Raw genomic sequence first — 26,820 nt, 5'->3', positions numbered from 1 at the left:
TCTTTAATTTTAGCATGGGCGTTAATCCTCATCTCTTGCCTAATATGCGACTAAAGAGAAATTAGAGCAGTTTCTGCTTCATTTGATTGATATGGCCATACCGGCATTACTTCTGCCTATTATTAGCCTCATTTTTTACTTAGGCATTACTTGGTGCCATCTTTAACATTGTCAATGTTAAATGAGCTGTTTGTGTATGGCCTTTTGTGCCAGAATTGAGCTGTGTGTGTATGGCCTTTTGTGCCAGAATTGATGTCCATCTGATGTGTTCATAGTGTACGCAGTGGCGAACCCACATGTAGTCATTGTGGGTCCGGTGACACACTATTATTTTTTGAAAAAAAAAAAAATTAGATCAATTTTCACGCCTCTCAGTCACTCTCTCTCCTCCCAAAGTCCTAGAAAGCCAGAAAACAAAACCTAAACACGTTTCCTCTCTCTTTCCTCCATTGAAGCGTCATGCATACTCAAAAATCTCCATTGAAGAGGCTTCTGAGCTTTCTCTCCTCCACTGAAGCAGTCTCAAAGGTTAGATCTTCTTTTTCTGTAATCATTGACCTAATTTAATTAATTAATTGTCAGATTTGTTACTATATACTCAATTTAGGGTTTTTCGAAGTTTGATAATTGTGGGTTGATAATTGAGTCAATTTTGGTTGCTATTTGCTAATGTGTTGCAGGGTTTGGTTTGTGGAGCGTAGCAACTCGAAATTCTCCATTGAAGCGGGCAAGCGGCTTCTGACTTTCTAAGCTTTCGCTCCTCCACTGAAGCAGCCTACTCTGAGGTTAGATCTTGATAATCTAGTGACTAGTGTAGTAGTGCTATTGTCAGAGTCAGTATATACCTAATTTAGGGAATTAGGGTGGTTTCGGTGGTGGTGTCGGAGGGGGTGGCTGTCGGGGCTGAACTAGGGCCTGGCCGCCTGGGGAGTGGCTATCGGTCTCACGGAGTCACGGCCTTGTACAATTATAATTTGGTTTTTCTTTGTAAAATTCTTCCTTCTTAAATCTTGGTGATGATTCAGTATTCTCATGTTGAGTTCAACCTTCTAGATTTAAGTTAAGACTTTAATCTCCTAGAATGTATATAGGCGACGCTGGATTTTAACAATAGGATGCATTTTGAAGTAGTGGAGTCCATTAGCTATTTTCCTTGTTGAAAAGCAAATCATTTGGGAATCACTGGTGCTATAATAATCAAAATGCTATTGAAGTTCTAAACTCTGAAATCTGAATACACCATGCTGTATGTCGAATAGCAACCATGAACTGATGTGTAATTTATCTATGACATGAATGTTGTTATTTGGAGTTGAGCACATTGTTGGAGGTTGCAAATTATTTTTGCTTCTCACGTCACCAATCTTACTTGGAATTGGGCTCGTGAGAGCGTTCTGTTGCAAATCAAGAGATACCAAATTCTTAAGTTTGCCTATCTTAGATGGGACACATCCATTCAACAGGCAATAAGCAATGGCTAGAACTTTCGATTCAATAATGTTGCCAATACTTTTGGGGATATTTCCTCGAAGCAAGTTGTCCCCTATTCTAAGAACCTCCCATTTAGAAAGAAAACTGAGCTCTAATTAGTTTAATATGGCTAATGTTATCTTTAGTGCTTCTCTTATTTACTTTTGAGTATATCTTATTAACTTTTGTATTTGTTTTCTTTACTTTAAAATATATAATGTATAAAGAAACTAAAAATGACTCTATAATAGCCTACTCTCTCAATTGTTAGAGCATTGTGCAAGTGCACAAAAAAATGTGGGTTCAAATCCCACGTAGGTTTTTTTTAACGCTTCGAACCATTAGATTATAGATACACTTTTGATATTTTTATATTTATTACTTTTGTGTTTTTCTAATTTACTCCTGGGCAAGTATTATTTACTTTTGAAATAAGGAAACGACAAATCACTAGTAGAATAAACTAATTGGGAAGCAGTTCAAACCCCTAAATTGGAAGCGGTTTTGAACCATTTTTCTTTGGGGGGGCTTGCCTATGTAAATTTTTTTTAGAAGCGGTTCAAACCGCTTCCAATAGTATGGGAAAAGGCAGCGGTTCTGGCGCCAAACCGCTTCCAAATCCCATTTAATTGGAAGTGGTTTCTCATATAATTGGAAGCGGTTATGGCGCCAAACCGCTTCCAATACCTATTTTTTTTTTTTTTGAATTATTATTAATTTTGATAAAATAATAAAATTAGTGATCTTTCATATCATTAATCAATAAAAAAAGAATACAATAAATCGATATAAAATTATAATTATTAATTAATAAATAAAATTAATATTATTAATTAATAATAAAATTAATATTATTAATTAATAATATTATTATTATTATTATTACAAACTAAATAATACAATTATATATATAACAACAATTAATTATATACATAAAACTTAACAATATTTAATTACACCAAAGTTAAAATATATAATGTTAGTAACAAGATTACAAATACAACATACTAATACGTACTTCAATTCATTAAAATATATAATTGTTGATATATAATAACTAATTAATAAAGTCAATGCAAGCTAACAAACCAATATAACCATTACACCGATTCTACCTAGATGCCATCAAACGTGACGAAAAAAGCCCACATGTCGCGAACTTCATTGATTTCCTTGCTTGACAACGGACCTACTCTTTCAACCTTGCAAAACTAAAGATGAAAATAAAAATCAAACATTGTCATCAGTATGTAGCACCCCCAACACCGAAAAGCACCAAAATCATAGAAATTAACCAACAAGATGCAAAAACAACCGAAATGCAGTGGAAGCACGAGCATGTAGTCGGAGGAGTTGCCTGGCTGGGCTGACTGGCTGGCAGGTACCTGGCTGCGCAGTTCCCTACCTGGTTGGGCTGCCTGCCTGGCTGGCAGGTCCATGCCTGTCTGGGGTGCCTGTCTGGCTGGGGTGCCTGCCTGGTTGGCAGGTCCCTGCCTGGGAGGGCTGCCTGCTTGGCTGGGCAGGTGCCTACCTTGCTTTGCTTGGGCAGCCTGCGTGTTACGCTTGTTTTATGTTCGGTGCAATAATGGAAGCAAGGTATAGATTGAATACAGTAAAAGCATAAACCTCATCACGTATAGGGCACAATCAAGTTCGTTGTTTTGTTGGGCACACTCACATGCCACAAAGGTACTGTTATCATGCGTAGCCATTACCGAAGCCAAGTATATTAAACAAATCACTAACTCAAGGCATTACCTTTGCATATTTCCACTTAGGACCCGCAACGGAACGACAGTTTAACTTCTTCATAACACTTTAGGAAAATAAGTTCTAAGTTAGAAACATAAATTCTCAATGATTTAGGTTAGGGCAATCAACAAAGGGAAGCAATATGTACCTATTCAGTAGGTTCTTCACTAGCAACCTCCGTGGTGGAGTCTCTCGAATAGAATCAAAGTGGTAGATTGTGTTACTGGATACACAAATCACCAAAAGGGTCCAATGATTTCTGCATATATTTACATAAACGTGAACATATTATACGCCTCAGCTAACTGCAATTTCAGAATTTGGAAAAAAGAAAAAAACTAAATTATGACATTTTGTGACGTACTCCTCAAAACATGGGGCTAATATGAACTTATCTCCACCACGAGTTGATTCCTTCATACTCCTTTCTAGGTAATCTTCCACTTCACAAGGGTTGCATAAGCATTTGGTAATGGAGGTTTGCTCGGGGCATAACCACCCAATTGCAGCCTCGGAGTTGCATCCACTAACAAGGTGCTCCTGTAGTGCCCTTCACGACATTAATGTAGGGATTAATTATTAATTACATTGTTTATATTCGAAAATGCAAAGCCTATATGATTATGATTATTGGCATTGAATTACCTCATGAAAGCTTGAATGATGGAAATGTTAAGCATGACACCCGATGGAAATTCCTTCGCATCCTCTTTTGTAATTGGTGCGATCCCATCGTCATCATAGTGGAACATTGCCTTAGGTAAAGTCACTTCAATAGATCTACCCCTAGGCAACTCGCTCACACGGTTGTGAAGAAAAGTACATGCTTTGGACAACGAGTTCAGTATGTCAGTTTCTACTAGTGGAGTACAACTCGCGGCCGAACCTCTCGAACTCTTCGTCAACCCTTGTCCTTGTCCTTGTTGGACATTCTTATATTTTGGCTTCTCCACCTTCTTCATTATGGATGACTGTATTTCATTTGTAACATAAAAGCAAATGGTTAAATTACAAGCTATATGGGACATGTTTTTTAAACAAGCTAAGTAGTGAACACTTACCCCTCCTATCAGTCTCACTCGATCACGTGGCCATTGAACAAAGCTACCTTTCGCATCAAGTAGGGTGATGAAGTCATATTCCTCTCTAGGCACCGGTAGGGGCAAGTCCTCAAACCCAGGTACTATGGAATTGATGCCGACGGAGATGTAGTGGGTATTAGTAGTAGACTTGAAATGGACCTTGTTAAACGGTTGTGCGCTACCATACCCCACCAACTCACCATTCATGTTTTTCTCTGGGTGAAGGAGCTCACATGGCGTCTCTTCCTACACATTTTATTAGGACAAGTTATAACCTAATTAACCAACGTCATGCTAATACAAGGACATATAAGTGATTGAAATTTACCTGAACATTTGGAAAAGGATCAGATTTTTGGTTTGCAATCCCTCTTGAGTTTGCATGCGTCGGACTAGGATTCTGCAAAAGTTCAAAACAATCATGCTAAGGCCTCGTTTGATGATATGGAGTTCATGATCTCAATTGTAATTCAATTACCTCACTGTGAACAAGTGGATCGTCCATGGCATCTTTGGGTTGACTACATGAGTCAGCTGGGGTTACCAGGGGCATAGACAAGGTTGGCAAGTTCATATGCTTCAAAATAGTATTGAATTGACTTTGCAGCTGTTCTTGCACCTCTTTGCGGATCTCCACCTTTATTGATTCTTTTTCCTTGGCATCCATTCGGTAGGGCGAATTAACACTTGATCTAGATCTTCCTGATCTAGTGTAATCTGAACCCATAACCTTTTCCCACCCAAGTTGTTTGCCGCCCGCTCCAATTACTCGCCCAGGGTGGTATGGTTTTCCCAAAGCCAAGGTAAAAGGATCATTCTCAATGCTTGGAGTGAGCTTGCCTTCAACCACTTTTGACGTATGCTCGAGCTGCAACAACACAAAAAATTTGGTTCATTCTAAGTTAGATGTAGTCGTTATCGAAATATTAAATATTAATAACGGTGAAATATTATATTAAATGTCATAGATTAGGGTGCTGACAAGTGCATCTGCTACTGTTTTGGTATCCGGGTGCATGACGTACTTCCCGGTGTTCTTGTCGATCCCATGCATAGCACACCACCAGTCATTGGCACGACTCACCAAAGATGTCACCGTGGAGGGAATCGGTGTATCAGGTGAAGATATTTTGGATGTAGGGTACAAACCCTCTTTGATCCACTTTTGTCGACTTTCCGCAAATGTCTTACAACCCATATGATGGTTATACATTTTCTTCTCAGCATTGCGCATAGCTTGTTGACTTCTTTCCTACACATTAGCAATTGTTCGCATCATTATATGAAGTGAGCAAATTTTTCAAAACAATTGTAATTTATATAAGATTACATACAAGTGCAGTAGTAGTTGTTGATTTCGCCACGAACTTCTCCCAGTCCTTCACCGTTATTTGTGGATATACATCCCACAGTTTCTTCTCAACTTCATCCTCTCCTGCATTACCCATCAAAGTTTTCTTGGGTTTATGCCTTTGTTTCTTATGGATCCATCTTGTTCTTAACGTACTTTTGAAGTTTTTGAATCTCTCTTGTACAAAACCTTCAAACGATCACCTCTTGTCTAGGTCATCGGGAATATTGAACACACTATGTAAGAATCGCAAACTTCCATGTCAGTCAAGTGAAAAAAAATTGAGGAAAAAATGGAGAAAGGAATTAGTCAAAAAAAAAAAAAACACATTGCAAAACAGCCCGGGCAGGCTACACAGCCAAGCAAGAGCCTAGCTAGGCAGGCAGCAGCCAGGCAGGCAGCCCAACCAGCCAGACACCTGCCGAGCCAGGCAGCCCAGCCAGGCAGGGACCTGCCCAGCTAGGCAGGCACTTGCCCAGCCAGGCAAGCCAGGCAGGGACCTGCCAGAGCCTGCCTGCCTGTCATGCTGCACCCACAACGAGGCAGGCTCGAAGTTTGGTTTTTAGGCACGAATTTTTGTTTTTTCCGGTGAGAATGCATTGATTTTGACTCGAAGTTTTATGAACAAAACTGAAATAATTAACACTTACCATTGTATCATCCCAAAACATTTGAAGCAACCCTTTTGGAATCTCTGCCTAGTCAAGTGTGATCGGTATTTTACGAGTTAGGATGCCAATGTGTGTGGAATATTTGCTGCGCCATTGCCCAGTAGGTTGACCCAACTCGTCAAACTCTAGAACCATGTGTTCCCCGGGCTTCTTAAATGCTTACAAGCTGAACATGCGATTAATGAAATGATTTCATGCTAATACAAGAACGAAGTGAACAAAATATGTACAAAATGGCAAAAATGAGCTTCTACCATTCCCAACTTCGTTATTTTCATTCCTATTACACAACTAATCCTTCTAACAACTCACATTAGGTATACAAATAAGTGTTTAAAAGCTGAATATGCGATAAATGAAATGATTCCATGCTAATACAACAACGAAGTGAACAAAATATGTACAAAATGGCAAAAAAGGGCTTCTACCTTTCCCAACTTCGTTAATTTCATTCCTAGTTCACATCTAATCCTTCTAACAACTCACATTAGGTATATAAAACATGTTTACTAGTTGAAAATGCGATAAAGGTAATGATTTTATGCTAATACAAGAACGTAGGTAGCAAAATATGTACAAAATGGCAAAAAAGAAGATTGTCATTACGATGCAAAAACAAATGTACCTCATTCGAGTATTCCCTCATTATGGTCTGCTCGAATATAATTTGCATCCTTGTCTACATCATTTGATACGTCAACTCTAGGGGCAGTGAAAGGGGGCGAATCATCAAACGCATCATATTCGTCCTCGTCTTCGACATCTCCAACCCCTAAGATTCTTCTCTTGCTAGCAAGGACTATGGACCATTTAGGATCGGCTGGGTCGGTTACATAGAACACTTGCTTAGCTTGAGATGCAAGGATGAATGGTTCCAAACTATCTCGCAAGTGGCCAAGGTCTACAAGAGTGAAGTCATCGTGTCTGATGTTGCGCCTAATATTATCAACTCATTTACATTTAAATAGACCTACCTTGAACTCACGATAATCTAGTTCCCATATTTCCTGAATTCGTCCGTAGTAGGATAATTGTGCGTCAACCGGTGATGTATCCTTCGCACTGGCAAACTCTTATTATGCAACTGCATTAGTGCCCTTTCCCCTTTTGATGGAAATTCCGCACGCAAACTATCCATGTGCTCTTCTAAATATGGGCGAACCTCCGCAACATGATGAAGCACAAATAAGTGAGCTTGCAAGAACTGATCATGAGTAGGTGAGATCCATTTCGACCCAAGTGTGCCATGACCATCAAGTCCCCCTTCATGTCGGGAAGTGGGAAGCCCAATTGGTTAGGCAACGGCAACATACTCCGCCACGAAATTACCAATCTCCTCCGCCACAATCCCTTGAATCATACTACCTTCTGGATGGGATGGATTCCTGACTTTATGTTGTAATGTGCCCATGTGTCTTTCAAAAGGATAACACCACCTCATAAAGACTGGACCGCACATCTTGATCTCACGAACCAAATGAAGGACCAAATGCACCATTATGTCAAAAAATGATGGTGGAAAATACATCTCAAATTTGCACAATGTTACAACTACATTCGCCAGGAGAGCATCAAGTGTAAAAGGATCGAGCACTTTGCTGCATATAGTGTTGAAAAACAAACAAAGGCTCGTAATAGCTTCTCTCACGTGCTTTGGTAAAATACCACGAATGGCAATCGGTAGGAATACTTGCATCATCATGTGACAATCATGAGATTTCATACTAGTCAACTTCAATTCCCTATTCAAGGAAACGAATCTTTTCATGTTTGACGAGAAACCAGAGGCAACCTTAATGTCATACAAACAAGCACAAAACTTTCGTTTTTCTTCCTTTGACAATGTGTAGCAAGCTGGAGGTAAATACATCTTTTCATCTTTCTTCTTTGATACACTGATGCCCTTTCCTTTACGCTCCCCCTTACGTTTATTGCCACCATCTTCCCTTACCTTTTCCATTACCTTTGCCTTCCCTTCCTTTGGCTGGACCCACAATTCCGGACGAACACCCCACGCTTCCAAATCTAATCGGGCGCTCTTCTCATCCTTTGTCTTGCCATGAATACCCATTATTGTCCCAACAACTGCATCACAAACATTCTTCTCTATATGCATCACATCGAGACAATGTCTAACATCATGTTCTTTCCAGTACTCAAGCTTCCAAAAGATCGATTCCTTTTTAAATAAGGCATGTGGGTCTAAAGGTTTCGAAGTTTTACCAAAAACAGTTGGTATACCCTTCACTTGACCATACACCTCATGTCCACTTAATGGCCTAGGCGCAACCCCTTCTTCAACTTTCCCATTGAAGGCCTTTTTCTGCCTATGATATGGGTGATCGCGCCTAAGCAATCGTCGGGTCCTCACGTACACATCTTTGCCGTAGTGTTCAAGGTACACGTTTGGTGTGTCATCGATACAAATAGGACATGCTTTATACCCTTTGTTCTTATACCCGGACAGGTTGCCATATGCGAGAAAATCATTAATGGTCCACATCAGGGCTGCACGCATTAGGAACATCTCGTTCTTATGGGCATCATAAACAGAAACTCCTTCGTCCCACATCTTTCTCAAATCATCAACAAGGGGCTCAAGGTAAACATCAATGTCGTGTCCAGGTTGCCTTGGACCCGTTATTAAAAGAGACAGCATTACGTATTTTCGTTTCGTACACAACCACAGAAGCAAGTTGTAGATCACTAAAAGTACCGGCCATGTGCTATGTTGGGTACTCAGAGTGCCAAATGGATTCATACCATCGGTGCACAACCCCAGCCTCAAATTTCTGACTTCATCACCAAATGCCCTGAACTTCATATCGATGTTCTTCCAACCCGGAGAGTCAGCTGGATGCTTCAGCAAACCGTTTTTCTTTCTTCCCTCTGCACGCCATCTCATGTTCTTAGCATCTTTTGGTATTGAAAATAGACGCTTGAACCTTGGAATGATGGGAAGATACCATAACACTTTGGTAGGAGGTCCCTTCATACCAGCATTGCAGCTCTTTCGCTTGTAACGCGACTTACCACAACGTGGACATTCCTCCAACTCTTCATATTCATTTCGATAAAGAACACAGTCATTAGGACATGCATGTATCTTCTTATACTCCAAACCAAATGGACACATGAGTTTCTTTGCATAATAGTACGACTTAGGAAGTTCATTCTCATCAGGCAACATGTCACATAACACAGTCAACAAAGAAGTTCCTAAGCTTTCTCTCTCTAGCTTTCTCTCTCTAGAAGGCTTGAACCCACCATTTTTGCGTGATTTCTCAGCTATTTTCTGGCATGGCCAAGGCAAAGAAGGGTAAGGGGAAGAATAATTCTTCCTCCAAATCTAAAAAGAAGGCTAAACAGAAGAAGAAGGAGACGGTTCAAAAGAGGGATGATAATGGAAAGTTTGAAGATGAATCTGTTGTCAGCTGGCTTGATGATGTTTCAATGGAGGGTATTACTGTTAAGGATGTCAATAATGATGATTTGGTAATCCATAGGCAGCAACTGAATCAATGGCTTGAGGTAATTCACCGAAACTCTGCTTCTCCGTTTGCGGGTAAAATAGGGGATAATGGTTTTGTTAATAGTGATGTAGAGGGGAATAATATAGATTGTTGTGATGATTTCTTGAATGAAAATGTAGTTAATTCTACTCCATTAATGATGATTTGTGATAATCTTGAGGATTTGAATTCGCCTAAAACCCCCAATTTTTCTGACCCTGTTTTTGTGAATACTGGGGTGGGGAGTAATCTGGGATTGAATCTTGGCTCTTCTTGGCGTGATAAGTTCAAGAATGTGACGGATGAGGGTACTTGTTTTGTGAATAATCCTTCCCCTAACACTATTCATGAGGGTGAGTCTTCGAGCATGCTCAAATTAACAATGGATGATGTGGCTGCTGAAGTTGATTACTGGAATTCAGCTGTTGTTTGTTACATTTTATGTGCTAAACCATCTTTATATGTGTTTAATGGGTTTACTAGACGTATGTGGGGAAGATTTGGAATTGACAAGGTGTCGATGAGTAGTAATGGCGTGTTCCTAGTTAGATTCAAAGACATGACTGGTAGTGAGAGGGCCATGTCAGCTGGCTCAATTTTCTTTGACAGGAAACGATGATTATGAAACATTGGAAGGCTGGTTTGAATCTGTCAGATATTGCTGTAGATGTTGTTCCAGTGTGGGTTCGGCTTCATGGGCTTGATTTGAAGTTTTGGGGACAACAGACATTGATGAAGATAGGGAGTTTAATTGGTAAACCAATTAGGATGGATAGAGCTATTGCAAATAGAGACATGATTGCTTTTGCCAGGCTCCTAGTGGAAGTGCAAGTAGGATGTGGGATTGAGAAAGTGGAATTCATGGATGAATTAGGCCAAATTGTGACACAAGAGGTGGAGTTTGAATGGAAACCTGTCCTGTGCACTAGTTGTAAGGGACTGGGTCATGATAGTTCTCAATGTACTAGGGTGAGAATGGAAAAGAGGAATGGGCCTCATATCAAGAAAGATAATCAAAAGAAGAATGGACCTACTAGGAAGGTTTGGAAGCCTGTTCAGAAACCTTCTCAGAAGTCAGTTCAATCACCTGTTCAGAAGGCAGGTTAGAAATTAGTTCAGAAGCCTGTTTTGAGGCCTTTGATAAACCAGCAATCTCAGCAAACACCTCAACAGGATGGGACAAGATTAATGGGTGTTTTGAGTACAATTGGTGGCAGATTTGCAGGGCTTGTAGGCAGTGATACTGAGAATGAGGAAGTTGAACAAGGCAGTGACTGTTTGGCAATAGGGAGGAGGCATTTAGCTTTTGTTGACAAGGTGGTGTATGGCAGTGAGGAGGGGGTTGCATACCCTTCACCTCCTCATGGATAGGTGGGGGTTCTGGAACACTAGGGGTCTAAACAGCTCAGACAGAATCTGTGAAGTCTTGAATTTTGTTAGACAGCAGGATATTGGACTGTTTGGACTCCTAGAAACAAAGGTGAAGGCCAAGAATTTTGGTAAGGTCTTCTCCAATTTTGGTGATGAGTGGTCTGTGTGTGCTAATTACTCAAAGTGTGTAGGGGGTAGAATCTGGGTTATTTGGAAACCTACTATTTTCACTGTTACTATTAACAAGATTGAAAATCAGTGTATTCATGTTCAAATTCTGCATAAGGCTACTGGTCTGCTATTCTGGTTGACTGTGGTGAATGGTTTTAATAAGCCTAGTAGAAGGGAAGATTTATGGAGGTATTTGGAAGAGATCAGTAGGTGTAGTATGGATCCTTGGATGGTTTTTGGAGATTTTAATAATGCTCTGAATATTGGAGATAGGGTTGGTTCACCTGTTTCATTAGCAGAAGTTGATGCTTTTAGGTTTGTGGGCTTACTGATTTCAACACTAGTGGCATGTTCTATACTTGGAATAATAAGCAAGAAGGGGAGGACAGGGTGTTCTCAAGAATTGACAGGGTTTTGGTTAATGATCACTGGTTGCAGGTTGTGAAGCCTATTAAGGTTGTGTTTCTGCCAGAAGGTCTCATGGATCATTGTCCCTGTGTGGTGGATCTATTGGATTCTGAGATGGGTTTCAAAAAGCCTTTTAAGTTCTTCAACTTTTGGTCTGAGTTGCCTGAGTTCCAAGAAGTGGTAGCTAGGGCTTGGGATTGTAATGTGACTGGGACTGCTATGTTTTGTTTAGTTCAAAGACTTAAAGCCTGTAAAAATGGGCTTAAAGGTTTGAATAAGAACCAGAAATGTGTTGATCCTAGAGGAAAAGTTGGCTGCTGAGCTTAAAGATAAGTAGGAAAGACTCAATAAGGATCCTTGTAATGTTAGGTTGATTGATCTGGAATGTGAGGCTAGGAAGCAGTATGGTGAGGCTCATAAGAAGAAAATGAGCTTTCTAAAACAGAAAGCTAAGCTCCATTGGCTCAAACATGGAGATGTGAACTCTGCTCATTTTCATGCTAGCATAAAGAAGAGAAGGCTTCAGAACAGGATTAGTAGTATTGAGAATAAGGATGGGGTGGCTGTCCAGGGGCATGAGCAAATTGCAGATGCTTTCTTAGGGTTTTACAAGGATTTACTAGGTACTGATGTTCCTGTTCAGGGTTCCATTCATCAATCTGTTATTGATGAAGGGCCTGTGATTGATGGTGATAGGAGCAGGGGGCTTTGTAGGCCTTTTCTAGATGCTGATGTTAAAAAGGCTTTGTGGGATATAGATGACAATAAGGCCCCTGGTCCAGATGGGTTTTCTAGCCAGTTCTTCAAGAAGGCTTGGGGTATTGTGGGCAAAGATGTATGTAAGGCTGCTCTTGATTTCTTTCAAACTGGTAAACTTCTGAGGCAGGTTAATAATACTGCTATTACTTTGATCCCTAAGGTGGAATGTGCTAGTAAAGTTGGGCAATATAGACCTATTTCTTGTTGCAATGTAATGTACAAAATCATCTCTAAGATGATTTGCAGTAGGCTAAAGGAAGTATTGCCAGATCTTGTTTCTGAGGTTTAGGGTGCATTTGTGGCTGGTAGGTCCATCTTGGACAATATTTTGCTATGTCAGGATATACTTAAAGATTACAAGAACAAAAGGAAGCCACCTCGTTGCACTGTTAAGGTGGATTTACAGAAAGCTTATGATTCTATCAGCTGAGATTTCATTGAAGCATGCTTCAGGCTTTAGGATTCCCTTTTCAGTTTTGTAACTGGATTATGACTTGCATTTGTTCCCCTTCTTATTCTTTGATGATTAATGGAGGGATGTATGGTTTTTTTTAAGGGTGCTAGGGGTATTAGGCAAGGTGATCCTATGTCTCCTTTGCTTTTTGTATTAGCCATGGAGTATCTGTCCAGACTGCTGAGAAAAGTTGGGAAGCTCAAGGGTTTCAAGTTTCATGCTAGGTGTAGGAGTATTGGCCTTAATCACTTGATTTTTGCAGATGATTTAATGTTGTTTTCTTATGGTGATAGGAAGTCCATTTCTTTACTTCATAAAGCTCTGAGAACTTTTGGCAACTGCTCTGGACTTCTGGCAAATCAATCTAAGACATCCATTTATTTTGGTAATATGTCTGCTACTGTTAAAGACCAAGTTCTGGGTTTTACAGGGTTTAGTGAAGGTGATTTCCCTTTTAGATACCCGGGAATTCCCTTGAACTCCAGATACTTAAGATTTGTAGATTATGATGCTCTGATTGATAAAATGCTTGCAAGAATCACCTGTTGGTCAAGTAGAAATCTGTCTTATGCTGCAAGGGTTGTGCTGATTAATGCTGTTCTTATGAGTCTGCATGTGTATTGGGCGCAATGTTTGCTGTTACCTACTTCTGTACTGGACAGAATTACCCAGATCTGCAGGGCTTTTCTTTGGGATGGTAATGCTAACCTCTCGAGGAGCCCTCCTATTTCTTGGGATTGGGTTTGTAAGTCTAAGAATGTTGGAGGACTTGGCATCAGGAATTGCAGAATGTGGAACAAGGCTGCCTTGGGAAAGTATGTTTGGAAGATTGCAAAGAAGGAAGATTCTTTGTGGGTAAAATGGGTTCACTCTGTGTATTTGAAAGATCATAATTGGTGGGATTATAGGCCTAAGGGTAATGCTGGTTGGGCATGGAAAAAGCTATGTAGAGTTAAAGATGAGTTGCAGGATGGGTTTATAGAGAAGGGCTGGTTACAGGGTCCTTATAACATTCATAAGGTCTATGACTGGTTGCATGGTTCAGGTCAGGAAGTTGATTGGAAATCATGGATTTGGAATCAATTTAATTCTCCTAAGCACATGTTCATTTCATGGCTTGCAATTCACAATAAGCTCAAAACAAGGGACAGATTGGAAAGATTTGGCATCTGTTCTGACAACAGGTGTCTGCTGTGTGGTGATGCAACTGAGAACAGGAACCACCTGTTCTTTGAGTGCAATTATAGCAAGAATTGTGTTGCTTTGATTGCTGATTGGTTAAAGATCAGAGATACTGCTTACAGCATTGAGGCAATTTGGAAGCAGTGGTGCAGGCAGCTCAAAGACCCTATTTGCAGGAAAGTTGGCATGGCTGCTTTATCAGCTATTGTGTATCATATCTGATTTGCCAGGAACCATGTCCTCTAGCAGAAAGTTGTTTTCTTCCTAATATTTTGTGTGAAGTGATTTGTATAGAAATAGTAGATAGGTGTAGGCAACTTGTTAATTGTAAATGGAATAGGAATCATTGTAAATGACTTTTTAGCCTTAGAGCTAGTGTGCCTTAATAGGCTGTGGTTGGTAGTGTGAGGGCTTGCCCTCTGGTTGGTTTTTGGTGGTTGAGTGCCTTTTTGGCTTGTGTAGTTTGGGTTTTTTGTACAACTCCTTGTAAGTTGTTTCTTTGGTAATAATACTTGCTTACTTACCAAAAAAAACAAAGAAGTAAAACTAGTGTCGCTCCAGTTATACTTTGACTTAATGTTAAAAAGTGTTAGCACGGTTGATAGTTTGGTGTATTTTTTCGACTCGGGATACAAAGGCTTTTTGGCAGCCTCTGATAATGACTCAAATACATCACATCGGTCACCAAATTCACCTTCAACATTATGCATCATCTCATCCAAGTGATCACCACCACTGTCCTCGATCTCATCCCCATCCTCATCTCCATCTCCACCACCATCAGTACCATAATCATCTTCCGCACGAATCTCGGCTTTGTTATCATGAGTATCATTCCCAACAACATTCTCCCTATACGATCCCTGTTCACCGTGCCAAACCCACACATGATATTGAGGCCTAAACCCATGACATACCACATGATCCCTTATTGTATCAACACTGTCGACCATTGTCACATTATTACAGTTGACACAAGGACAATAAAGGTCATTCACACCCGTTTTGATCTGATATTGTGAAGCACTCTCGCAAAGCTCTTGGACCCCATTAAAGAAATCCAACGTATCACGTCTACCATACATCCAACCGTGATCCATCAACGTTTTAAATTGCCTTTACGCAAACCAACACATTATAAATAATGTAAAATTGCAACATATAATCAAAGTACATTGTTTGTATTTATATCGTTCATGCATATAGTGTAAAAATGAATGCTCCCAAAAAGGTCCTTATCACTCCAACCTAACCCATCCTTGAACGTCTAATCTCACTAGTGAATGTATGTCAACTTTCCAATTTTAAGGAAAATCCGGCAGCATTTCGCCCTAATTCTCCAAGTACACAATGTAGGTAAATAATTACCTACATATGCACCCGGAGAACATGGAGACGAAATGCTAAGCCGAGATATTCCTTAAAATCGAAAAAGAGACATACATTCACTACCTAAGTGAGATTAAACGTCCAAGAACAGTCCCAACCGGGGACTATTCAAGTCTTCCTCCTAATGAGAAAGACTTGAACGGGTATCTAGGCAAATGATGATGCAAGCATTAAAAAATTTCCATTTGTTTGACATTTAACAAAACACAAGTTTATTCATTCATACAATGCTATTTGGACTACCTACAAGCAAACTAATCTTACTTTCAATCCATTCATTTTTAGCTACTCAAATTAAAACAACTTATAACATTATACAATTAAGGTAAGAATTAACATTTTGTATACAAATAATTCATATATTAATAAACATAAAATTTGATTAACTAAAATTGAAACCCTAAAATATGGGAAATTATTAACAACATATAAGTAATGAATTTAAATTAAGCATAAACTCACCCAAAAATATGGAATGTGGGGTAAGAGGGAGAGGTGTGGTGGGCTTAGGTGCACTTGGCAGAGGAGCTTAGGCAGCTTATGGTTAGGTTGCAGCTAGTAATGGAGCTTAGGCAGCAGGGGCAGCAGCATGATGGAGGGCGGCTGTGGTGGAGGCGCCGACAATAGAACGGCGGCAGCTTATGGTGGTTGTGGTGGTCGGAGCAAGAGCAGCTAGCCCTATTCGAACCCAACACCGTGAAGCAGAACGGTGGTTCAAGCCCTTCAATGGAACGAAGACAAAGGTTGTAGTTGTGGTGGGTAACACATGCACGACAATGGTGGTTGCTTGTGGGCTGTGATGGTGTGTGAAAGTGAAAGAGGAACGTTGAAGGAGGTGAGACAGTGAAAGAAGGAGTGCACAATTGAAGCTAGAAGGAGGGAATGAATACGAGGGAAAGAAGAAGCCTTTAACCCGTTTTTTTTTTTTTTTTTTTTTTTTTTTTTTTTTTTTAAAAAAAAAGGAAGCCGTTTGAACTGCTTCTAATTACTTATTGGAAGCGGTTCAACTCAAACCGCTTCCAATTCTCTCTCTCTCTCTTTTTTTTTTTTTTTTTTTTTTTTTTTTTTTTTTTACGCGGGTTATTTTTGTACAGAATTGGAAGCGGATTCCAATAACCGCTTCCAATTACTGGCTTCCCATTACTTTTTTTCTACTAGTGCAACATACTCGTGTGTGAATTGATACTTATGTGAAAATTGTGGAGTAAATATTATGGTACTTCAGTGATATATGCATGATAGTAAATTAGTAATGTAATAAAAATTAGTAATGTAATAATATTGCATGTTATTTGATATATGCATACTAGTAAATTAGTAATGTAATAAAAATTAGTAATATAATAATTAGTACAAGTACACATACCATAAAAAATTAGTCTACGAGATTGTGTACTTGTATGATTAGTTCACATAATAATAAAATAACACAAATGTCATTGAATGAATGTATGTATTTAAGGGGTTCTGGTGTGATAATATTAGTAATGTCATGGATAATAACGCTATACACACTATGACAAATGGTGAAAATGTATGAAATCGTCACAAGGGAGAGATTTGAGAGACACTATGAAATGGGACAATATACTTTTGGGGAAAAGTTCGATTTATGGTTTATAGTGTCACAACATATTATGGTTTAAGCTGTTTGTGACATTGTTTACATGATAACTTGAGAGACTTCCCTTAGGAAGGTTTATAACATTCTACTATCAAATGGAACACCCATCAGGTGAACCTACTTTATCATGATCTACGCTTTTATCCAGTTTTTTCTATCTAACCTAAATAATAAATCTTAACTCATCAATCACTGGAATCTCCTTTGTTGTAGCTATCATGTCTCTCAAGTGAGTTTCCACACCCTTTAGTTGTATTGATTGTGAATTGAGTTCTTTATTACAAGTTTTGAGTTTTAAAATTTTAACTTAATACTATTTACAAGAAAAATAAATTGCTAGTTGCTAGCTTAAAATGTAGATTTCACCGTATTATAACATATTTTAAATTTACGTTCATGTTTAAGCAACCCAATTACTATACATAGATTCAAATCTTTCTATATGCAGTTTTTGTAATAGCCTAATTAATTAGCTTGTCTTTTTTAATGGCTAACTATTAAGAGTTTTATTTTTTTTTTTTCATTTTGAATGTTTGAATTTTTCAATGTATAGCTAGTTATAATGACTATATTTTTTAAGGTAGAGTATCTCTTTTAATTTGTTAAAGATTATCTTGTATTTATACTACTTTTTCCTTCCCTTTCTTAATTTTCATGTATTATCACAAATGGGAAAATCATTTAGGGATGGAAGGAGTACTAAAAAACACATTTTCAAAATATCCCAATTCATAAACTTTTGTTGGATAAATGGGATGGCCTTATGGCGTCCTAGCTAGCATCAACAACATCTTTTGATCTATTATTAATTTTGTTTTTCTATATTTTTTTACACTTAAACCAAAGCTAAGAATTTTTATTTTTATTTTTGCGATATCCAATACTAAATGGATACCAATTTGAAAAATAGTATCAAGTTAGCTAGCACTATTTATTTCAAGAATTATTTTTTATTTCAACACCAAATTAGCAGATCAATCGGGATAAAAATTTATCATAGTTCGTCTAAGTTTTCAAAGATGTCCCAATGAGTCAATGAAGTCATCTAACCGTGCTAAAGTTAGGTATTCATGCATTGTCCATATCAAAGCATAATCCTTTCATGTATCAGAGCGCACACACACACGTATGTGCGCACACAAGTTTGAACATCAAGCCATAGGGTCTAACTTTCTAAACCTCAATCCTCATGCAAGGCTAAGGTCTCAGAATCGTTTTTAGGTCAAAATCAAGCTCAGATTGTTCTATCCTAGAGAAAAATTAGCAAGCATGCTATCCCTATAAAAATCAAGGCAAGAAAATCAAGGCAAGAATAAACTGTCATTAACTCCATTCTAGGCAGATTGACCGTCACCAGCAAATCTGACTGCCATTAGCCCTGGTTAAAGCAAGGTTGACCCCACTATAGGCAAACATAGCTACGGAGTACTGTAATAAAGGCCTAAAAAACCAGTCTTAAGACACCATATAAAAGGCCTAAGGAACCATTCTTAAGACACCATAAAATTCACTTATATGATTTCTTAAATAAAGAAACCTTATAAGAGAGATATCCCATTTGTGGGTGAAAACTAAGAAACCATATATCACCATAATCCAATATCTTAGATACAAAACCTTATAATAGAGGTATCTGTTTTCATAGGTTAAAAATAAAAAATCATATATCAATCTAATACGGTTTCTTAGATTTTTTTTAATATAAGATATAAAAAACCCCCTAAATTATCTTCATAGGATTTCTTCTAAAGTGAGGGCTTCCATAGATACCAAAAAGTGACTCCCTATTTAACATGCTATGATTTAGTAAGCTATATTATTTTATATACAGTACATATTTTTGGTAAATTGGTTAAAAATAAGTGGACCGAAACACGGGTTGACTTGTCATGTTTATGATATAGGTTTGAGCAAAATTTTGTTAATAAAGCCCATGGGGTACTAGAGTGCCTCTTGAGCTGTGTCGAGCTTATGATGGGCTCGTGATGGATCGGACCATTATCTTCTCTTGCCTAGCTAAACGTAGGGGTGGAAGTTCGGTTTTCGGTGTGATTTATAGCCCAAACCGAAACCAAACCACATTAATTTGATTTTGGGATTTTTCAAACATCGCACCATATTAGTATTGAAACCGAATCAAACCACACCGTTTTAAATTCGGCTTTTCAAAAGAAACTGAACCACACCGAAACTTTTCATCCTATTCCTTTTTGCTCCATCTAACTGGTCATTCACTCCAACATGACCCACATTGGTTGACATTCTAGGACCTAAAAAAAACACTAAGTTTTATTATTTTTTGGCTTTATATATGTAAGGTAGAAATTATTATTGGGCTAGGCTATAATTTGGATATGGGCTATAATTCAGTTTGTATTTCGGTTTTTGGTTTTTTAAATCTTAAAACCGAAACCAAACCATATCAATTCGGTTCTGGGATTCTCAAACCGCACCGAACCATATTAGAAAAAAAACCGCACCACATTTTCAAATTCGGTGTGATTTGCGGTTTGATTCGGTTTTAAACCGCATTAGTTTCACCCCTAGCTAAACGGCTCTTATGTGGACCCGATCTACTCTAAACTCTTAGAATATCTCCTTGAACCGGTTAAAACCGGTTAAAACCGTACCCCTAATACTTTAGAGTTAAGCAAAAGCCTTCGTCTTTGAGCACAGAGGGGGCTGACAACTTTGTGTGCCCTACGCAACTAGCCTATGCACTTGGTGCACAATTGCAGCTCACACTTTTCTCGTCGTTCTACCTATGTGTTTCATGCACACGTCCTACATGACCGACGTACAGTTTGGGAGTTTGGAACTCTGGGCTCCATAACCCCCAGTTTGAGAAAAAATTGAGGGAAAAAATTGAAAATATGGGGAAAATATTTAAATTACCACCCGTTAGGTGGGGTCCACAGACGGAAAACCATCAAAATTTTGAAATGGGTGGTAATCTGAGCGGTTATTTAATTTAAGAGGTGGTAAAATAAAAATAAAAATTAAATTTGTGGTTATTTTAAAAACGGGTACATTTTTTTGTGGTAATTTACAAATTATCCAAAAATATATTGTTGACTTAGATTCAGTCAAAGTGTATTGACCATTACCAGAATTCAGATGCCCTTGGTCACGCTTGATGGAGGATTAAAACAATGGTTATTTCAACAAATACCTAATTCGTTAATTTACATTATACCTATGAAATTTTTCAAATACACCATATACACCTGAGTTTAATAACAATGTCACCAAATGCGCAAATTAGTAAAGGACATTAACTCGTTAGTCTATATTTCTTTTAATCAATAAAAAATTAAAGTAATTATTTAATTATAATTATAAAAAACAAAAAAAATAAACCCAACCACCCACAACTCCCCAGCCAGCCACCTGCCCCCACCCTAACCACCCCTCGCCGGCGCTCTGCCCTAAACTACAGCGTCAGCGCCACCCCAAAACCCCTTGCCTCATCAACGCCCCTCCCTTTCCCCTAAACCATCCTTCCTTTACCCGAAAACCACCTCCCTCGAAAAACCCTCCATCACCACTCATCGGCGCCCAAACCCCTCCTTCTGCGCCGGCGAACTTAATTCGCCACTCTCCCAGCCATTAACGCCCCTTTTCCCCTTGAACTAGCACGCTAAAACCTTATTAAAACCAAAATCGATATCTTAAAACCAAAATTAGGGTTTCGATTTTGGAGTTTTAGGGTTTCGGGGTGGTGATTTTCTGCAGCCGCCAGCGATGAAGTTGGGGAAAGGGTGGAGGTGGTAGGGGGAGGGGTGAATTGTGTTCTCCGGTACGGGGGAGGGGGTTTTGGAGCGCCGGCAGGTGGGGAGGGAGGTTTTTTCGAGGGAGGGAGGGGTTTTAGGTGTTGCGGGGATGGTGGTTTGGGCCAATTTCAAGGGGTTGGGTCGGGCTGACGTCGGCGCAGGGGTTCAGGTGGGATTTGCGCCGACATCGGTGTTGGCGTGGGGTTCATAGGAGGCGGCGGTGGCGGTGGCTGGGTTCAGGGGAAGCGGCGGTAGCTGGCTTGTTTTTTTGTTAAAATATTTTGATTTTATTAATAATTAATTAATAAATTAAAAAAATAACTAATCAAGAGATGTCACGTGGCACAATTAACCCTTAATGTCTAACGGAATTGACGTCCGTTAATCATTTGGGTATATGGGGCATTTGGGTATATGGGGCATTTTGTTAGACTCGGGGGTATATGGTGTATTTGAAAAGTTTGATGAATATATTGTGAATAAGCAAATTACTCACCCGTGGAAATCAGAACAGAATCTCTGGCTGCCATGCATTCACATTAGAGTAATATTTTTGTCAATACTGCTTTCAATAATTGATCTAGTTCATAGTTCGCTTTGCTGCAAGTTGATGCTTGAGATTTGTCGTTAGCAGGGTGTTGATCAAGGCAGTTGACAGGAACATATAATCAACTCGAGTTTGAAAACATAAGTATATGATTTTGAAATGCCTAAGTTCTAGAAAGTAGATAATGTAATGACTCAAAGTGGACGAGTACATATTATAACCATCCAGAATCATGTAGCTTAAACACACTATTTCTTAGAAAACTAGGAAAGGCTACTTGTCTTGGTAGAATTCCGCAAGACCAGGAATGGATTGGAATCTTCACACAAAACTTGTAATAGACCGATATTCTGGTGCCTTGTCTCCTGCTGCGATAATAACCAAATAACGCAATGATCAATAGTCAAGGCATTCATCTTTCAACATGTAGGACGTAGGTATACAGCTCCAGTGTTGTGTATTAGTATTCTGTGCAGAGGGGTATGAAGAGTATGAAGGGTAATGTCATGTTCATGTAGATTGAAGTATTATCCTCTATATAACTCATGACTTGTTCGGTCATTTTATAGGCAGTAATATTGTCAATATTGTCACAAGTTTAAAAGTAGGGTTTATATAAGAGGTATAATGCCGTAATTAAGATCCTGAAGCGCTTGTCTGCAAAACCCAAAATTATAATTCATGGTTTGTCTACCCTTTCCTTCACAAACTTTCATTAATATTGGTAACGCTAATTGCCAATATATATTCGCGTAGAAAAATACATTATTATGAAAATTTGTATGAACTTATCATAACTATAAAAGGCCATCATGAATTCATAACTTTCCACAGATTTTAAACCATATCAAATATTATGAACACTTGCATCATCCTAAGGTAGCTTACCTTGTGAAAACTGAGGGGATGCTTGGCTTCTGAATGATATAAATGTCTGCATAGAGTCTGGAACAGCTGCAGAATCTCAGTGATAGTCTTTCTCCTCTCATTCATGGAAACAAGCAACATCTTCTTCATGTTTTCAGCTTCTTGTTCAAGTACGTCCAGTCTGTTATTCAGGATTTCCATGGGTGCTACAATATTTCTATTGCTGTCGCTGCTGCCACTGCTACTACTACCTTCAGCACTCTTAGGAAAATTCGCGGTAGATTTTTCATCCATTATTAAGGACCCTATCGTTGATTCATGTTATCGCCTCTACTTAACTCTTGTTTAGGAGAAACAACCTTGAGTACGAGAAATCATGTTACAAGAACCCAGGATGTAGAATAGCGGTGGTCTAAGGTAGATGTTACTAGAACCGCACTGCATAGGAGTTGATCAAAGGAATATTGTCTATATGCTAATTTGAAAGCTGCAAGCTTTGCGGCTCTGTTTGTTGACTTGCACCTTCACCTACTTGAGAAGGTGCAAAGTTTGGCTGTATTTCAGCAGAAGTTTTGGCTTCATTTGATATGTGAAATAATAGCAGCTTTGAAATTTTACCCTTTCAAATTTCTAACCAGTACTTCGCCAAATTTTTCCTCCATGATTGAAAATGTAATCGTCGAGATAAGTATGAAAATCTATACAAGTATACAAACTAAATAACCAACATCAGCTATCCGATCAATTGTCCTCGAGAAAAATATAAAAATTGAAGATTGGCTAAATTGGCCAAAAACATGTACTTTTTTTTTTAATAGTAAGGACATGTACTTCATATGAGGTAAAACTTCTTTGAAGGCAAAGAAAAGGTAATATTGCAAATCTTAAAATAAACAGACGTGTGTATGTATGATCGATACATCAGATATGATAATCTAAAGACAGAAACCGTAAATGTGCATTTACCCAGTGTATGCTATGAAGATACTGGCCTGAAGGCTGTTAGCTAATAACTAATGATGCACTTCGCACTAGAAAAAGAAATTGTCAGCTTCACAATATATTTTCTTTTTTTTTTAAAAGAGAAAAAAAGAAAAAAAAAATCTAAACCCAATTCAATGAAGCAACTAATCCATTTGCTTTTGCATGATATAGTGTGTCCATATTATTATAAAGTTCACAGTTGCTCCACAACACATTCTAGCAACATCTGTTTCTGATTATTAATAAGTGCCGTCTTTCAAATGCATGCTTAATCTATTGGAATCTCTACATCCATCTTCATGTCCGAATTTGCAAAATCTGAGTATGACCAGAAAATTCGGTCAGGTTTGGATAAAGAGCTGTGCAAAGAGGTTTAAGAGGCACAATCACACAGAATTCAATAGCAAATAGGTGCTCGTGAAATCACTGAAGACAGTCCATATGATGCAAAGAAATACGAGCTCTAGAAATCTATACAAATGTTTTTACAAATATACTCACCTAAATCAGCATGGAGTAACTCAAAAATATATTATAAAGTTGCATCAAAAGTTGCTCACAAGTGACAACAAATACAAAAACTTCCAAGTCATCAGCACAAACATTAATATTAATACTACATATAAACAGTAACACTCAAATTCCAATTATTCTATATTTCTTTCCAAGCAATCAATTTGTAGCTCCCACCTATTTGCATTTCACATGAGCAAACACGGGCAGATACTATTACAGGGAAATACATCAACTTTGCATTGCTCGGTGTTTGGAATGTTCAGCACTATCCAAGACAAACACTAGGTGTCGGAGAGGAAGTTGTACTTCCTAGAACTTCCCAACTCAAGAAAACAAAGGATGCATATTTAGAATGCTTTTTGTCAAGTTTCAGAGTTCATATTCAACAGTTATCAGTAGAACTTATCATGGACAGAAAAGGATCAAACATAATTACTTGGAAAAAAAAACTTCATTTGTAACTCTTGAAAAGATTATCCAATACAAAATATCTTTGAAAAGAAGCTTCCTACTTTTAGAGGTTAAAGCTGCCCTAAAAGAATTGATGCCTACAATGTCAAGGATGATAGACAGGTAACATAGCACAAACTGAAAACAGCATGGGGCTAACTGGCTAAATCATGGTAAGAAAGAACATAACAACGGTAGGCCTATACATTATGAGAAGACTAATTTTTATAGTTTAATCAACACAAAATTCCGTAAATAGCAAGCCATCAAACAGTTTTGTATGGTTTCTCTTTTTTTTCTGTTTTTTTTTGGCACTCTATTTTTGACAATATAAAACAGAAGATCATGGAGGCTGTCATGCATAACTCTAGATGTTGCCATATACCAACAATTTAAAAAATGATTATCTGATCAGCAACTCCTAAAATTTCTTATCACCTTGAAGCACATTGGAAATAAGACATCAATTCACGAGTTATTATGATATGATGTGGAATTGGGGATACATGAAATATAATATAGAGGCAACTTTGAGATGAGAAACAGCAATAAAGCTGAACTAACAAATCGTTGTCTCAGATTTATATTTTTGAATGATACCTTCACAAAATCATCCAGCATCAAATAAGACTCCCTTGTGTAGCCAGCTTCCTGCAACAATTGCGTCAACACCGCCTATGGCACATATTACAAACAATTAGAGACTGACCGATGCTGCACTTTATATATTCCACTTACACAAGCATAGCAAAGCCCACATACACGAAGCTTATACAAAGGGATAAAATCATAAAATAGAGTCCAAGAGATTATCTTTTTAATGAAGAGTCCAAGAGATTATCAGCCTATATGCTATATAAGAAAGTTTTACATTATAAGAGTGACCATTAATGATGCAGCAAATAGTTTTTTTTTCATCCCAAAATATTATCACATCTGGTGTTACAAAAACCTTTGCAGTTTTTGAAAGAATAACACACTTTTCATGTTTGAGTCCTATTACACACACACACACACAAAAAAAAAAAAAAAAAAAAAAAAAAAAAAAACCATGTATATTCAATACTTTACGAAAATTTGAAAACTGCAATACGTAACAACAGCATATTGTGGTTTAATAATTATTTACATTTATAGAAATTTGACCTTACACGGTACACTATGAACACATCAGATGGACATCAATTCTGGCACAAAAGGCCATACACACACAGCTCAATTCTGGCACAAAAGGCGATACACAAACAGCTCATTTAACATTGACAATGTCAAATATGGCACCAAGTAATGCCTAAGTAAAAAATGAGGCTAACAATAGGCAGAAGTAATGCCAGTATGGCCATATCAATCAAATGAAGCAGAAACTGCTCTAATTTCTCTTTAGTCGCATATTAAGCAGAAACATTTTAGAAAGCAGGTTTTGTACAGAATGACTTCTGAAGGCATTAAATTCTCATGGATGATCCAAAAAGATGGAAAAGCAACAACAATGCTAGTATAATATTTTGTCTGGATCAATGACGTCTTTCTTGTCCTTGTTTAATTAAATCAAAAGCGTTACTATTGAGCAATCTATCAACTAAATCAAATGACGTAATATAAACATGTTCTACTTTTATTTGTTGTAAAGCAACAAACAACCTATTATTTACCCATCACAGATAAAGTCCTTCCGCCATTACAGACATAAGGCAACATTATGAATTCTTTATTTACAAGATAATATTTTTCCTATATTCTGGTATACTTAGTGCTTGCTTGACATCTTATCACTATATTAAGACTTGAGAGAAGGGGAGGAAGGGGAGTTGTTACCCAGCTCAACCAATGTCATTCATCAGTGAGTTTTTAAATATTTCTGTTGAACTAGAATGGTCATCGTGCAATAGAAAAGTAACTGGTAAAGAATAAAACAGAAAAAAAGTTTTGTTAAATTAAGCCAACTATCTTTAGTAGTTTTCACAATTGGAAATTTTATACAGGTCATGACATTTGTATCAAACCACATGAACTCAGTATAAAAAGCAAAGAATGAATGTAGTTGTAAAACTGTCCATACCTCTCTTTGCTCAGCAGTCATGAATGAACCAGTCATATCACTGAGCACTTCTATAATGTCATTGAAAGTCACCTTCCCATTGCCATCCGAGTCATAAACCCTGAAAATAACTACAAAAGAGACAAGAGAATTTGTTTACTATAGCTACTCACTGAAATGATCAAAAGTTACTCTAAAAAATTAGGTGTACATTGTAGAGTTGTCCTAAAATGATAAAAAAGTTACATAAAAAAAATTAGGTGTACATTGTAGAGTTGTCCTAAAATGATCAAAAGTTACTCTAGCTACCTATTTTAGAGTAACTTTTGATCATTTTAGGACAACTCTACAATGTACACCTAATTTTTTTTTATGGATAGTGTAAAACTCAAATTGTTGTAATTAATACGAAATGGAAGTACTAACTTTTCACTCCTTCCGTTTTTTTT

At 38.0% G+C, this 26,820-nt stretch overlaps 2 protein-coding genes and 2 long non-coding RNA genes across 4 annotated transcripts; 2 read left to right on the top strand and 2 right to left on the bottom strand.

The window, feature by feature from the left end:
• The first annotated feature begins 180 nt into the window (after positions 1–180).
• On the top strand, positions 181–1,842 carry LOC110711991. Its single transcript, XR_002509475.1, has 2 exons — positions 181–528; positions 681–1,842. It is a non-coding gene; the product is annotated as an uncharacterized LOC110711991 (long non-coding RNA).
• Positions 1,843–2,448: 606 nt separating this feature from the next.
• On the bottom strand, positions 2,449–9,588 carry LOC110711949. Its single transcript, XM_021890387.1, has 2 exons — positions 3,868–9,588; positions 2,449–3,772 (listed from the first exon to the last, which is right to left on the bottom strand). The coding sequence occupies exon 1, from the start codon at positions 9,514–9,516 to the stop codon at positions 7,621–7,623; it is 1,896 nt and encodes a 631-aa protein (XP_021746079.1). The 5' UTR covers positions 9,517–9,588; the 3' UTR covers positions 2,449–3,772; positions 3,868–7,620.
• Positions 9,589–10,453: 865 nt separating this feature from the next.
• LOC110712065 lies at positions 10,454–12,977 on the top strand. The gene is made up of 6 exons (XM_021890489.1): positions 10,454–10,940; positions 11,064–11,160; positions 11,279–11,726; positions 11,819–12,097; positions 12,180–12,830; positions 12,888–12,977. Exons 1-6 carry the CDS (start codon positions 10,454–10,456, stop codon positions 12,975–12,977), a joined length of 2,052 nt encoding a protein of 683 aa, XP_021746181.1.
• A 10,243-nt stretch (positions 12,978–23,220) lies between these two features.
• On the bottom strand, positions 23,221–26,579 carry LOC110712004. The gene is made up of 2 exons (XR_002509486.1): positions 26,393–26,579; positions 23,221–25,008 (listed from the first exon to the last, which is right to left on the bottom strand). It is a non-coding gene; the product is annotated as an uncharacterized LOC110712004 (long non-coding RNA).
• Positions 26,580–26,820: the final 241 nt, after the last annotated feature.

This window comes from Chenopodium quinoa, unplaced genomic scaffold (genome assembly GCF_001683475.1).
Source record: "Chenopodium quinoa cultivar QQ74 unplaced genomic scaffold, ASM168347v1, whole genome shotgun sequence".
In the NCBI taxonomy this organism is placed as follows: Eukaryota; Viridiplantae; Streptophyta; class Magnoliopsida; order Caryophyllales; family Amaranthaceae; genus Chenopodium; species Chenopodium quinoa.
Note: the sequence above shows the minus strand (reverse complement) of the source record. Positions and strands in the feature narration are given on the sequence as shown.

Bases quoted from the DNA above. Each gene is read 5' to 3' on its own strand.
- LOC110711949 (XM_021890387.1), bottom strand. From the start codon at position 9,516: ATGTTGCCTGATGAGAATGAACTTCCTAAGTCGTACTATTATGCAAAG.
- LOC110712065 (XM_021890489.1), top strand. From the start codon at position 10,454: ATGATTATGAAACATTGGAAGGCTGGTTTGAATCTGTCAGATATTGCT. The intron at 10,941-11,063 runs GTTAGAAATTAG...GCAGATTTGCAG, and splicing joins ATCACCTGTTCAGAAGGCAG to GGCTTGTAGGCAGTGATACT. The intron at 11,727-11,818 runs GCATGTTCTATA...CACTGGTTGCAG, and splicing joins TACTGATTTCAACACTAGTG to GTTGTGAAGCCTATTAAGGT.